The sequence below is a fragment of the Kwoniella shivajii genome, chromosome 3, assembly GCF_035658355.1.
Source record: "Kwoniella shivajii chromosome 3, complete sequence".
Classification (NCBI taxonomy): Eukaryota; Fungi; Basidiomycota; class Tremellomycetes; order Tremellales; family Cryptococcaceae; genus Kwoniella; species Kwoniella shivajii.
In genome coordinates this window covers 685,648-700,471 of record NC_085910.1, presented here as the reverse complement: position 1 = coordinate 700,471, position 14,824 = coordinate 685,648, and the positions used below count along the sequence as shown (strand labels likewise).

The following is a 14,824-nucleotide window of genomic DNA, read 5'->3' as shown; positions in this document are numbered from 1 at the left end:
TAGACAATCATTTTCCGAACACATACGCGACAGCTCTAGGTTCCCTCCTCAGTGATTGACGCATTATCCGATCAAACTCACTCACTTCTCCAACTGGAACATCCAACCTCGCTCGATAAGCAACAACAGAATCTCAACCTTTGTAAGAGTGAAAATCGTTTGATACCAGAAGACTTCAACATGTCTTTAGAAAACTACACAAAGCTTGAAAAGATCGGAGAAGGTGAGTTGAATATAATCAATTTCAATTGCTGCTCCAATGGCAGGGACGTTCAGGTTTCAAGCGCTTGGGATCTCGCTTTACATAATCACTATCACTCACGACAGCCTTCCATGATATGATATGCTTAACATCGTAAGGGGTAGGAACATGCTGACTCGATAATTGATCCAGGTACATATGGTGTGGTGTACAAGGCGCGAGACTTGTCTACAGGTAATTTCGTAGCGTTGAAGAAGATTCGTCTTGAAGCGGAAGATGAAGGTGTTCCTTCTACGTCTATCAGGGAGATCAGTTTATTGAAGGAGTTAAGTAAAGATGATAACATTGTCAAGTGAGTTCATCTCTGTTTTCCCGCTTTCATCCCTTTTATGCCGTCGTGCAGTCTTTGTGGCTAGGCAAAATATGATCTTGCCTCGTCAAACCATAGCCTTCATGGGAGATCAGGATGCGAACAGTGAGAATTGACAACATACCTTAACCTAGACTACTCGATATCGTTCACTCAGATTCTAAACTCTACTTGGTCTTTGAATTTCTCGATATGGACTTGAAGAAATATATGGATACTATTGGTGATAAAGATGGTCTTGGCTCCAACATGGTGAAGGTGTGTGATTTTCCCCTTTTCCTTTCTGTCTCGGAAAGCATCTCGTCGCATGAATGGTCCGTGTCGGTCGACTGTGCTGATAAAAATATTCGCGTGTCATAGAAATTCACATATCAACTGGTCAAAGGTCTTTACTATTGTCATGCCCATCGAATCCTTCACAGAGATTTGAAACCTCAAAATCTGTTGATCAACAAAGAAGGTAATTTGAAAATCGCTGATTTCGGTTTAGCGAGAGCTTTCGGTATTCCTTTGAGGACTTATACTCATGAGGTGAGTTATTGTTCACCTCGATTATCCGACGAGTAGACCTGCTGGCTATGTAATAATGCGGAACTGCATCGCTGATGCACTTATCGTTGTGCTACAGGTCGTCACCCTCTGGTACAGAGCCCCAGAAGTTCTGCTCGGTTCGAGACATTACTCTACAGCTATCGATATGTGGTCGGTGGGATGTATCTTTGCGGAAATGGCAATGCGTCAACCTCTTTTCCCCGGTGATTCAGAAATTGATGAGATCTTCAGGATTTTCCGGTGAGTGGGTTAATGTCGTGTACTCAATGAGCAGAGAAAAGTTGTGAGAAGCGTGAATCTGCTAGGGGAGTCCTCAGGACGCATTGGGGATGTAACGAGGCAGATGTTTACTCAGACGTTTCGACCCATTTGTTACTTTCCACCTGCTTGTACACTCCTGCTCGAGAGACGCATCTGGGATGCCCGTCAAAGTCACTGGCTGATCCTTGGCTTTTGTTCTCTCAATTTAGAGTATTAGGAACACCCGATGAAGAAGTGTGGCCCGGAGTCAAATCTTTACCGGACTATAAACCAACTTTCCCTCAATGGAATCCTGTAGATTTGAAATCTTCAGTCAAGGGATTAGATGAGAATGGATTAGATCTATTAGCTCAAACGTTAATCTACGATCCTGCTCATAGGATCTCTGGTAAGTGAAAGATACTCTGGAAAATCGTTTGTCCTATTCTTCTGCCAATCAGAAACGCGAATTGGAGTAAATGGGCAAAAGATTGAAAAGAAAGAATAAAAGCTGATCTGCATCTTACTTCCATAACAGCTAAACGAGCATTACAACATCCTTATTTCACTTCTACTTATCCTGCTTAATTGGTACGAATCCCTGTCTATCTCGAGAAGCACACTGTGGGTATTCGTCACCAATGAAAATTCTCATAATTAGACACAAGGAACATTTCACTTGCCCAATTCAACTCAATTCAATTCAATTCATAATCCTATACCATCACCTAAATACCAGTTTATCCAATCATCCAGCTCATACATGCAAACTCTTCTCTCCCTCTTTTCACTACCCAATTGACTTCAAATAGTCTCATTCTAGACGACCTAAGACTCACTTACACATCAATTTCGCTATGTTTTTTTTACTTGTCTTTTCCATTTCAGGGTAATTTTATTTTCTCCATATCTCCATATCTCGATGAAAGAGAAATGTATTGTTATGTTCTTCAAATCAATTTTGAAATTCGCTAGCAGGAAGAGTGAGAATAGTGCAACTTGTCTTGAACAAGAAATTGGATTCATTGATAATTTGTCATTACGGATGCCGCACATACGGCAATGGTAGGGATTATATACAAAAGTTTGAGAATGTGATGCTGGGTAATAATCGAGCTGAAATATTTACAATGATGTATTCCTTAAATCTGGCGTACAAGTGAGATTCATCATCAAGATGTCCTTTCTTCTGTGGTAGCTGCACTACGCATCCCATCGGAGGGTATCTAGACCTTTACCTCCCACTAATCGGCACAGTATAATATAACATTCTGACATCCTTCTCTCCATCACTCAAACCCTTTCCAAAAAGCCTACATCAAATTGACCCATCGCTCTCATTGCCAAAGGATAAATCAAGGTACTTTGTCTCAAAGTACCGATCAATCTATCACATACAATCGCAGGATAAGTGAGATTTTCCACTTGACCCGTGGGTCCAAATCCAGGCAAGTTACATGAACTGAGTACAGTTCACCAGATTAGCGGATGTTGCTTTTCTGTCATTTTATGAAAATGGGATGAAAGGTGTAATCACTCACTCGTCTGTGAATGCTGAAGGATCAACCACTTTATACATGACTCTGCATGCTTTGATATTTGCGTGTTCCGAATTCGAAGATGATTGATGGAGATTCGATTTTCCATTCCCTTTGTTACAATCAACAGTGTTTGATGTAGAGGGTGGAACAATCGATGATCTTCTAGAAGAAATATTGTTATCATGGGGGATTGTCGAAGTCCTTAAAGGTGATGGTAAAGGGGATGATGAATTGATCGATTTTCGATAAGTCATTTTTACAGATGGGTTAAATAGCCAGACCTTATTCAATAATCATATATCAACAACAGATTACATTTTCAAAAAGGAGGTCACGAAGAGAGAGGAAGCAGTAGCTGTCGTCCTGCTTCCTCAAAAGATAGTGCAACGTGGCGTGACCGAGAACACAACTCACATATATCCTCTTGTTTCCTTGTTCGTCAGAGATGATGAATCGATGACTTGCATGAGCCTGAGACAACTCAAGCATGTCTGAAACGATGAACAAAGAGAGCGGAAATCTAACGAATCTACTCAAGGTGATCAAATAGTAGTGATTAGACTTTTACCTTCCATTTCCCCTTTCCTGATTGTATCAAGAAAAGAGTACAATAATGTACGCTTGTAGCCAAACTCACTCGACATGATCATTCTCGTCATCTTCCTTGAGTAAAGAAAAAGCCCACTTCGAAAATCGTACAGTGCCAGAACCGGGTTTATCGTCTTTAACACGTTGTTTACCTAAGGTTTCACCACATTGGCAAGTGATGACATTCCACAAGTCGTCCTATAGTTTTGTAAGCGAATATTCGGATTCATAGGTGCAAAACTCATCCGAAGCCAAAAACAAAAACAAATCGACAAAGCCATTTTTTTTAATATAGCAAAATGGAGTTAAGGGTAAGAAATGTAGCCTCGGGAGTAGCTTTAGTTCAATGAAACTATATGATAATCAACCAAAGTTTGATCATCCCTAGACTTGTACTGTTGTATACGTTTATGTAGGACCTTTGTATCAGTCAAAAGAGATTTATCTCTTATCTCATCTCCCTGCGCGCCTTCTTCTCATCAAAGAAGATGGAAAGACGAAACTGACTTATGAGCTTCGACTTTCCACCTCTTTGAGAGATTCTTTGAAGGGGAGAAAAGATGAAATCATCCATTGAACAGGATGATGACCTTCTTTTTAGCCCATTGATAGTGTTATATAGGGAATAAGAGTGCTCTGGAAGATGGTATATCTGTGCTCAAACTTACTTGGTAATTGTCTGCGATTTTTACGTTCCCCCATTTGACTCTTTCATCCCCAATCAGAAGGTAACTTGCACCGACTAGAACACCTCCGTCTTTAGGCCAGAAACCTTCTTTGGTTCTCTGTGCAAGTGTAGCAGTGAAGGAAGGATCGTTATGACACATCCAGACCTCCATCATTTCAGCCCAATGTTCGCTGGGTAAATCCTTGTACGCTACATCCCAATTATCGAAAGGTAGTGTCGCCAGATCACGATCGCACACATTACAGCATATTGCTCCAGGTTGGATATTCCGGAGGTCGGAAGCGGAAATTGGATATGTCGGGAGCAATGAGACTGCTGACGCGGGTAGAGGTTGCGCAACGAGTCTAGCTTCCAAGTGAAGTGACTGAGCGGTGAAGGAGATCGTTTGGTGACTCTCGATTGCTACTGGCAATGGAAGTCGAAACGAGATGGCAGAGTCTCTCTTGGACGTGATGATAGCTTCTTGCTCGTTGGTGAGACTACTAATTTGCCAATCCAGATTAGGTGAAATGCCTATCCCATGTAGGGTTATTTGCACAGATCGAAGGTTTTCTTGGTGTTCAGCCATATACGTGATAGCGTCAACATCTGTAGTTTGTCCTCGGTCAGCAAAGGAGTTCTACGCCATTATGTCAATTGATGTAGGCTTACCGAGTGCATTCGTGGGTTTCAGACTCAAGTGACCACTACCTCTTCTCATCAGACCTGCAATCTTTTTGAATGCAGTCGGCGTCGTTCTTCCCGAGTTCGAGCTCGACTTCTTGCCGTCAACTTCCACAGAAACGGGATTGAATTGGGATCTGGCTTGTAAGATATTTTCTTCGCCACTCACGCCCACGGACCGCTGTCGATTCGGTCCAGCAGTAGCGAGAAAGTCTTGCACTGTAACCATTTCGAGGGGGTCCTCTTCCTTCTCTCCACTGCTCCCTCGCCGAGGTGTCGGCGGAGCCGAATCCTGGTCGTGCATTCTGCCTGAAGACGAATAATCCATTATACTTTCCATCAACGAAGCCCGCCTTTCTGCTAATTTGTCTTCGATTGCCAACGGAAAGTCTTGCGTAGATAGTCGTGAAGCTCGTGTATGCGATATAATCTCGCTCAGGAGTTCTTCTTGCTAAGATGTAAGTCAATAGTGTACAAACTATGCTACACTCATTTAGTAGCTTACCTTGTCGTTACGAATCGTCAAGTCTGCTTCGAATGCTGTAGCATCTTGGTTGTCCATTCTTCGTTCGCCCGATTGATCTATCAAATCTCGTAAGAAGTGATCCCGCTGAGATAAGTGACATTAGCAAGATTTCATTTCTGACTGAGATTACTCACGTCTCGTAGATCTCGGGCTCTTGCCAACTCAGCATCAACGCTTCCCATGGTCGAGTCTTGATTTACTAGTCTATTCGCTTCAGATTGGTCCGATATCCTATTCAAGAATCTCTCTCTCTACTCATTCAAACACAAGAGCACGTCAGCCGATGAATATCTACTCAGAAACAGTGACTGAGATAATAGCTGACGATTGTTGCAAGACTTACTCTTCTATTCTCCCAGCCTTCGCGATCAGCTCTCTGGCCCTCTTCCACCCTTATTCTCCTTTTACCGTGAGCGCGTTCTATCTTATCCCATATATCCTCCAGCTCCTTCATCTTCTGTTTCTCCAAACGCATCTTCTCCTCTCTACTCAGCTTCTTCCCTTCCGCTGCGTTCTTATGATCTATACCACTTGCTAGGATTTTCAATGATTTCGATGGAGCGTGTCGCATCTCTACCCTCTGATCTTGTAGTCTCGGCGCTATGGAGGATAGACGTTCGATTGCTGTTGTCAGCGAATCTAGGTCATTCATCATTTTCTCTCGAGAAGCTGTCGGTGAGGTAGGTGAGGATGGTTGCCTGGGTTCACTTGATTTCTTCTCAGGTGTTGAAGGTCCCGCTTCCTGTTCACCGTTTATCGACTGGATATCTTGGTATGAAGGCAGTAATGATGTATTATCGCTTTCTCTTTCATCTAAATTCTGATGAGTTGGGGAATCCAGATATTGTTGATAAGTTGGCGGTAGTCCATTCTTATTTCCTTCATTACCTGAATCTGTCGTTGTTGCATGTCGAGTGTTTGTTCGATCAGTTGATAGTTGAAAAATTGCCATACTGAGATGTTCTATCCTTTGCCAAGCTAATTCTTCTCTAACGACATTTATAGCAGGGTGTAAACCTTCTTCGCTTCCATCTTTAACTCCACTTCTCTCTTCTCCGGTATTCCGAGCATCCTGTAAGCCTTCCAGCAAATTCTTCAGAGCATCCGTGGAAGTTTGCAGTTGGTCATCCGAGTTATCGGAGAACGTGGTGGTATGAACGGTGGAAGGGGTCAGGTTTTGGGAAGGGGGTAATAGATCATCTAATTCGTGGGTAACTTCCAGTAGATCTGTCAAAGCCGCTGCTAGTTGAGCGTTAGGTAAAGGAATGTCCGGCAAAGAAGGTTCAGAAGGTGGAAGTGATGTCAAAGCATTGATGCATGACTGTTGAACTGAATTCAAGTATCCTCGGATGTGTTGCTGTATCCACCAGGACGTGTGAGAATTAGCGCTTTACAACGAGAGTGAGACGGAAGTTATGACTTATATAGAAGGGTCATGGGATTTCGATTGAAGAAACATACCTTGGGTTGAATATCTCTCGCTCCATCTTCTTTGGACGAAGAGCCTACTATTTGATCTAAGGGGAACGGTTCAGGTGGAGGAGGTAATATATCTACTCCATCTTCCTCTGAACGTTCATGAGACCTTTCATTAGGTCTTATAGCCTCCATGATGCTATATCATCAAAATGAATTTCACGAATAGCTTGTGAAGTGTCTCAAGACAAGAACCGAATGATATGATGTTGATGTTATATTGACACTATTGACCGTGAATTAATGACAGAATGTAGATGTTGGGCCCTGGTCTGTCGTCAAGAATCGGATCGTCATATCTCTGCTGAGGTCGTGAATGACATGATCGGGTGATTCGATCGACTGCTTGATTAAACAGTGATTTTCCACCTTTCTTTCTTTGGGAATGAGTACTGATAGATTATGTCAAACCTGAAACGTATGAAAATGGAAAATGAAAATAAACAGTTGGCGATTTTTGTCATAGCGTTGATTAATTGTTATTTGGATTTCAGGAACATTCCTCAACAGTTCAATCCCGTGAGTCTTCGTCCGTCTACGTGCTGATATTTTCATAATTGTGAAAGTGATTGTGTATAACATTCAGCGTACCCACCTTATGATGTCAGTTACTGTGTAAGCAGTAACCATGAAACATATACAGAGATGCATACACAATCCTAATACCACCAACACGCTAGGCTATTCCAAAGCAGCTTTTACAATCTCTTCCACCTCCCTCTTATGCCATTCTCCAACTGCGACAGCCGTCGTAGCTCCCACTTTTCTACCTGCATATCTAATCGTACCTTCATACCCCACTTTCTCCAAGATTCCTTCTAAGCGAGGTTTGACATATGACCAAGCACCTTGATTCGAAGGTTCCTCTTGGGCCCATACAATTTCCTTATTCTTGTATTTCGAAAGTGTATTTTCTAATTCTGAATATGGGAAGGGTGACAATTCTTCGACACGTACCATATTCACTGACGACATTTTGTCTGTTTTGGTCACATGTTCAAGAAGAGTATAGTAATGTTTACCTGTACAGAGGACCACTCTATCTGCAGAAGAATTGGTCGGACCTTCGATAATCGGCTGGAAAGTGTTACCGGGAGTCATTTCGGATAAAGAAGATGCGGCGAGCTATGGTCGCCATGTCATTTGGTCAGTTTCATGCAAATCAGTTACATGAGGGAAATGTAGGCCTCACCGGTGAGCGGAGTAATCCTTTGGGAGAAGCGACAATCAGAGGTTTTCTGTAATTTCGTTTCATTTGCCTTCGTAAAATGTGGAACATCTGAGCAGGAGTCGAAGGATTGACAACAGTCAAGTTGATGTCACCATAAGTATTGGTTGTCCTGGTATCGTTAGACAGCTACAACCCAATGGGTGATTGGTCAGTATAGAGGTATACCAGAAGAGATCGGATCGGCAGCATAACACACCTGTAAGAACCTTTCGACCTTACATGAAGAATGTTCGGGTCCAGCGCCATCATATCCATGAGGAAGCATTATTACGATACCACTTTGTTTCAACCATTTTGCTTCATCATGTAAAGTCAACTTTTGATATCCCTTGAGCCAGGCAGCTGATGGGACGCCCATGAAGCAGCTCACCTTCTGCGCCGACAATGAAAGTATCAATCATACTCTGAGCTCCATTCATGAAATCACCGAATTGAGCTTCCCATATTGGCAGGAGCTGGGGGTCTGACCAAGATAACCCAACTTCAAAACCAAGGACTGCCATCTCGCTCAACGAGCCTGTGATCAGGTCTTGTAAGCCAGACTAAAGCAGCTTGAATCAATCGATTGAGACAAAACCTCACTATTGGCTAATTCAAGCTTTCCGGTGGCACCACTCAGCCCTTCATTCAGTGGGATGTGACAAGATTCAGTTTGTTGATCGACGAACATAGCATGCCTTGAAAATATATGTCAGCCAGATATACCAAAAGCCGATGTGATGTGTGGAGCAGACTCACCTTTGTGAGAAAGTACCTCTGCCAACATCTTGTCCAGATATTCTAACATCGAGACCTTCTTTCATCAAAGTTCCAAAAGCCATAGCTTCAGCCGTTGCAAAATCGACTTTGGCATCGAGCGATTTCAAGCGAGAGGAAATATGTCTTCTCAATCTTGGGTGTATATTCTATCCCTTGACTATCAATGTCTTTCCCTACAATGGAATGCAGGGAGAGAAGAAGACCTACGAAGCTGTCCGGTAATGTTACACTCGCTTGAGCAACATCTAGCAACTCTTCTTCTTTCACGCCCGTGTCTGGATCATGATCGGCCTCTGACCCAGCAGGCCATACATAATTCTTCCATTTACCCTCGAGCATCTCAGATCTTGGCTTGTAGCTTTCGACTTGATTGAAATGTTCCTCAAGGTGATTTACATGATCTCTTCGAGTGCTTGAAGCTGCCTCATAGGTAAGAAGTTGTTGTTCCTGGAATACAGATATTAGTGAGTGTAGGCTTCGTGGTAGGCACGACAGTATAGAAGGGACATTATGATAAATACTCACGACTAGACGAGACTCGTATAACTCGGGAACACTCTTTCTTCCCCTGATCTTGTTGTACATGAGCGCTGATTGATGAAAATGTAAGCCGGAGATCCAATTTTCTTTGCCCGTCTAGCCAACTTCGACAACTAGAACTGAAGAAATGGGCACACTTACGTTGTGTGTAAGCAGGTTCGTCTAACTCATTGTGTCCCCATCTTCGATAACAGATCAAATCGATGATGACATCTTTCCTGAACATCTGTCTATACCTAAAAGCTATGTCTACAGCTCTCGTGACTGATTCAGGGTGATCACCGTTGACATGGAGGATTGGACAACCAATCATTTTGGCGATGTCTGATGAATAGATTGACGATCTGGCTAGAGAAGCGGGAGTTGTGTAGCCGATGCTTTGCAATGTGACATTAGCTTGTAACACGGTCCAGGTTCATGTTTGCATATAGACAGAGAATTACAACCCTCAATACTCACTTATTGCTGTGTGCAGCCAAACAGCATCAGCTCTGAATCATCGCCAATACGGTAGGGTCGCGTGCGGACTCACTTGACGATAATATGAACAGTTCCTCCGCTTCCAAAATGAGGTAAACCACTTAATCCAAGACTCTCCGCAACTACACCTTGACCTGCAAAAGCAGCATCACCATGTAATTGTACGCACATAACTTTATCTCCTAATTGACATTCTCGTGGAGAGCTTTTGAGTAATTCCATTTGTTTTGCTCTTGTTACACCTAATGCTACCGGATTAACAGCTTCTAGATGACTTGGATTCTGCAATACCTTGACCTTCACTCTTTTACCAGTATCGAAGGGTATCTGTCGAGTGGCAGATAAGTGACTTATCACATCACCAGTGGCTCCTGGAGCTGTAGCCGGATCGAATTCAGGTTTACCTTTGATCTTAGCGAATAGTGCTTTGGGTGGAAATGCCATCAAGTCCGGATCACATAAAAGTGATAACCTTCCTCGATGGGGTAATGACAGAACAATCGATGATATACCAGCTTCGGCGGAAACTTCGAATAAAGAAGATAAAGCTGGTAACATACTTTCTGCCCCTTCACAGCCTGCCGGAAATCACCATTCAGAATGATTGATAAACGATACAAAGGGGGAAGGAAATCGATCGAACTTACCATATCGCTTAAGATTGGGAAATTTCTTCGCCAAAAATTTATCCAGTTCTTCACTTCTCATCAATAACTCCCAAATTCGTTTCCTTCTTTTATCATCTAGTGGGAGAGGAAAAGATGAGGTTTCCGTTTCAACGTGATGCGAAAACCATCTTTATATTTGCATTGTTATTTACCATTCTTGGCTAGCCTCAAAACCGGAGGAATAGATCGATAATGATACTCACAATCTCTCATTCTTCTCAGGACAATGCATATACTCAAAACCGATCTTGTCAACGTACACGCTCATCAAATGTTCTTTTATCTTATCAAGTGCTACAGAGACCTTTGATCCTTCTCCCGTCTCGCTGCGTTCGGGTCCAACAGTACTGGGTGGTGTTGTGGGCTCAGGTGAAGGAGGAAGATGAAGAATACCTTGAAGTGGATATGACTGCAACGCTTCCAATCCGTATCGAAGTGGATCAAGAGCTCCAACAGGGCTCCGAAAGGTCGTTTTGTCAGCTGAATGATTCGTAAAGTCACTGAGGACAAGCTCACTCTCTGTCCATCAGATCTAATGGGTCTATCTGTGCTGCTCGGTGGCCATGCCGACGGACAGATTCAACGTAACGAAGTAGAGGCGCGTTTGCATTTCTATGTCGGACGATTGTACGATCAGCTTCGTCACGGATACCCAAAGCATGGACTGGCGTCATCGTGCAGAGCCCACCTAGCAGCTTATCACTTACCTGTTGTCTAGTTCTTTCTGTGTGTCTGTTTGCCAATGATCAGCTTATGATGCATTCCAAGTCATGCTGACTCACAATCCGGTAATTCATACTTCTGGGGGACCCTATATCCAAAAGTAGAATCATCGTGATATTGTCTCGGACATCCTCTGGACACAGCTCTAGGTAGAGCATGGTGCGTCTTCAGAATTCGAGTCAACATGGCTTCTCCAAGGTGAGATAATGGGCAGAGATAGAAGAAAAGGCGGTATATTTGGATACTGCACGCTCTGAGTAGCTCACTCTCGGGGCCATAAGTAGGGATAACAATTTGAGAATGACATGTCAAGCATCACACAGGATACACACATCTACTTTATAGATGCATATAAGCGCGTAAGAAGCTGTCCAAAAAGGATGCGACAAGAAGCAGCATATACTCGAGTAATACTGTAAGATCATGAGACGCAACTCGATATGAATTTGAATGGATCATCCGGTTTTATCACATGACCGGATGGCATGTGGGGTGTGGGGTCTCCCTTTGGTCCGGCGCAATCCTTATACCGATCCCTGTAGATTTCACAACACGTATTGATTGAAAAGTTTAATGCTCTATACGCGTTATAGTAGCAAATCCTTCAAGAGTTCAAAGGTAAGTGTCCTATATCATCCCTTGCCCCAACAAGCTAAAGGCTGAAATGCTCAGACAAAGTCTCTTGACAAGATTCTCACGTATATCACCAGCAAGAGCAATGAGCACCAAATCCACCGAGCTTCCTTTCCCCGTCTTGCCAAAAACCGATCAAGGCAAAAGAATTTGTCAAATCATCAGAGTCAAGCCGGAAAGACTGGATGAATACAAAAAAGTAGGTTCACATACTGCGTATCTGTAGACGAATTGCTCTGGGCACTGATAAATTCTCTGTCGTTCTAGGTACATGCTGACGTATGGCCTGAAGTTCTAGGAGCGTTAAGGACCGCTCACGTAGTTGGTGAGTGTGCTTTCCCTCTCATCTGAATTAACCCTCAAGATAGCCAGCCTATTTCATGTCAGTCACCAAACTCGATGACGTGCTGATCATTTCACAGATTACTCAATTCACTTTTTCGAGCCCCATAATCTCCTAATCGCCCATATGAGGTATATCGGAAAGGACTTTGACGAGGATATGAAGGGAATTGCTCAGAACGAGGCTACACAACGTTGGTGGAAGGTGAGTCACTCGCTGTTCTCCTTTCACTCGGTTTCGTAGGAGGGCTTTCGCTCATGTACGTCGACCACCCCCTCGAATAGCTCACGGATGGAATGCAGGAAAGCTTTGTGCCAGGAGCTGTAGGTTCAGCAAGTGGACCTGGGTGGTGGAGTGAGGCAGAAGAAGTATTTAGAATGGAAGGATAGTCAGTCGAATGACAAACGAATGCTTGTGTGTATCTGAACTTTCATTCAGGAGACGATGTGGATCAATTTGAGATGCTGCATTGTCCACTATCGTCGTTTAACATGAGACCGCGTTGCATACTGTTGCCGATTGAGCCAGGTTGGTAGAACGTATCACGGTCGGCGATTTCTCGTGTTGAGTCTGACAAATTGTGCATTTTTCAATATGTCGCACTGAATATGAATTACAGGATGTCTGCCTTCTATATGGGTGAATTATCCTTGCTATTGACATACATTCCTTAGTCGGCAAATCACGGATGTATTCGTCGTTCTTGAATGATAACGACAATTTCGGCCTTTCACTTCTTACACTTACTCATTTACTCGTTCGGCGCAATCTGTTAGAGTCTCAGCCACAGATCTACCTTTTCAGAAAAGGAGGCTTTGGCGATCATTACCAACAACAAATGGAATGTCGTGACGGAACCCGATCATCAAGAGGGTTGTCCATATCTGAGTGCAGACGCCGGACGCATAGGTCCAGAGTAGAGTTTACTCTATCTGAAGTGATCGAAAGTCCGGAAGAAGTCTTCGTCATCCGGAACAGGAAACTTGTTATCGGATAAACTATATTTTTTGGTTTAAATATATAAGATACGCGTCAAGTGCTTTCTGGCGGAGCAAAGATTCCTCAGAAATAGTCGAAGTTAGTCATGTATTTCATATGTATCTGCTAGTTTGAAGCTGCGGAGGCCGGGCCTTAAAACGTACCCTTGGTATGAGAGAAAACTCGATAAAGTCGCGATCTTTGCCAGCTAAGCCCCGAGTCTGTGTATCTGCAAAAGGAGCTAGCGCTAGCAGCCCGCGTTGAAATACGCTCATTTGGTTGTTCACTTTGCCAACCTCTACGATCGCAGTTGAGATCTCCGAGGTCGATATTAATCCCACTTCCAGTCATGCCGCAGAAGAATTTCTTCTCTTTCTTCTTCTTCTTCTTCTTCTCTCTCGTTCCTTTCGCGTGGTTACCCCTAGAGTCGATGTCATTTAAACTCCTGAGAATTGATCGTCAGTTGGGGGCACAGTGATGGAAAAATGCCTTTTTTAAAGTTGGGTATGATTCAGGAGCAAAACTATTTGTATGTAACCCAGAAGCAGGCACAAACAGGGAGGTTACCGTTCCGGCCGGGTGCCGGTATCAACAAAAAGATAGCAAGTGGTAAAGTTACAGTTATAAAATGTTATAATTGGGAGTCCCACGCAAGCGAGGACGAGTGTTTTTCAATCACCTATTGTATTACGTGATTTTCTTTCTTCTCTCTCTTCTCACCTAGGTATTGAATATCATTTCACGCCTTGGCGTGTCAAAAAAACAAAACAAGACCAGCCCTCTCTTGAAAGAGGAAGAGAAAAGAGGGAGTAAGATGGACTAAAGCAATCCGAGACATCATATCTCGAGATGGTCAGCAGTGTACCGAAGGAGCTAAGTTGATTGGGAAAGGAAAAATACCTGGGGCTGAGTTGATCAGAGATCTTCATTCTGTTAGCCGGTATTTTGAGTAAGAGAAAAATAGATCAAGGGGCTAGCTAGCCCTTCCTGATACGATTTACGTGTTATTTTACTATACCATACCTGTTCATTGGATCAATCCATCTTTATTCAATTTCAGACATTGATATTCTAGTCAATCGTTGTTGTTTAACCTGATCAAACATTTGATTCCATCTCTTTTCATGATCAATTACTTCACCAATTGCTGAAACAGATCATCGACAAAACAAGCTTCTTTGGATAGATCTCTTACCACGTAATCCAGACGGATATTCTACCATACGTTAGACCATGTTCGTAGCTTGTGATTCAAGACATACATTTCTAATCACATCTCAGTGAATGGACATAACGGCCCGCGCATCTCCCTTCTTCTGATACTCCTCGTGCCAATCTCCACCACCGACTTCAGGCTACCTCGAGTCCGGCAAACTTACAGTAGAAAATAATCATCGCTGTTGTTAGGATATAAGGAAAACACCACTGTAGAGCTAGATTCGAGAGGTTTCATACAAGCTGCTACGACTTTGGAAAGAGGAAGAAGCAAAGAGCTCCTACCATTATATCATCGATCATAGATAGCATCGACAGTCTTTCAGAAACTTACTCCGATCCGATCCTCTCAGTATACATTTAAATCCGTCAGTAACCGAATCTCTTGAAGGCCATTTTGAGGATCCA

At 43.1% G+C, this 14,824-nt stretch overlaps 4 protein-coding genes across 4 annotated transcripts; 2 read left to right on the top strand and 2 right to left on the bottom strand.

Annotated features, from left to right (window-relative positions):
* Nucleotides 1–180: 180 nt before the first annotated feature.
* Nucleotides 181–1,952, top strand: IL334_002470 (cyclin-dependent kinase 1; the record flags this gene model as incomplete). Its single annotated transcript, XM_062934214.1, has 7 exons — nt 181–223; nt 395–554; nt 707–830; nt 933–1,103; nt 1,201–1,364; nt 1,595–1,773; nt 1,903–1,952. 7 exons carry the CDS (start codon nt 181–183, stop codon nt 1,950–1,952), a joined length of 891 nt encoding a protein of 296 aa, XP_062790265.1.
* Nucleotides 1,953–2,657: 705 nt separating this feature from the next.
* IL334_002469 (uncharacterized protein) lies at nt 2,658–6,981 on the bottom strand (the record flags this gene model as incomplete). The annotated part of the gene is made up of 10 exons (XM_062934213.1): nt 2,658–2,826; nt 2,906–3,186; nt 3,320–3,434; nt 3,543–3,691; nt 4,162–4,769; nt 4,833–5,295; nt 5,350–5,454; nt 5,505–5,621; nt 5,714–6,727; nt 6,832–6,981. 10 exons carry the CDS (start codon nt 6,979–6,981, stop codon nt 2,658–2,660), a joined length of 3,171 nt encoding a protein of 1,056 aa, XP_062790264.1.
* A 546-nt stretch (nt 6,982–7,527) lies between these two features.
* On the bottom strand, nt 7,528–11,433 carry IL334_002468 (oxoglutarate dehydrogenase (succinyl-transferring), E1 component; the record flags this gene model as incomplete). The annotated part of the gene is made up of 16 exons (XM_062934212.1): nt 7,528–7,971; nt 8,039–8,203; nt 8,274–8,374; nt 8,448–8,594; nt 8,660–8,754; nt 8,816–8,982; nt 9,044–9,283; nt 9,362–9,426; nt 9,518–9,753; nt 9,836–9,841; nt 9,909–10,434; nt 10,504–10,652; nt 10,728–10,982; nt 11,041–11,136; nt 11,232–11,256; nt 11,307–11,433. 16 exons carry the CDS (start codon nt 11,431–11,433, stop codon nt 7,528–7,530), a joined length of 2,844 nt encoding a protein of 947 aa, XP_062790263.1.
* A 532-nt stretch (nt 11,434–11,965) lies between these two features.
* IL334_002467 (uncharacterized protein) lies at nt 11,966–12,612 on the top strand (the record flags this gene model as incomplete). The annotated part of the gene is made up of 4 exons (XM_062934211.1): nt 11,966–12,079; nt 12,148–12,205; nt 12,303–12,427; nt 12,508–12,612. The coding sequence occupies 4 exons, from the start codon at nt 11,966–11,968 to the stop codon at nt 12,610–12,612; spliced, it is 402 nt and encodes a 133-aa protein (XP_062790262.1).
* Between the last annotated feature and the right edge of the window lie 2,212 nt (nt 12,613–14,824).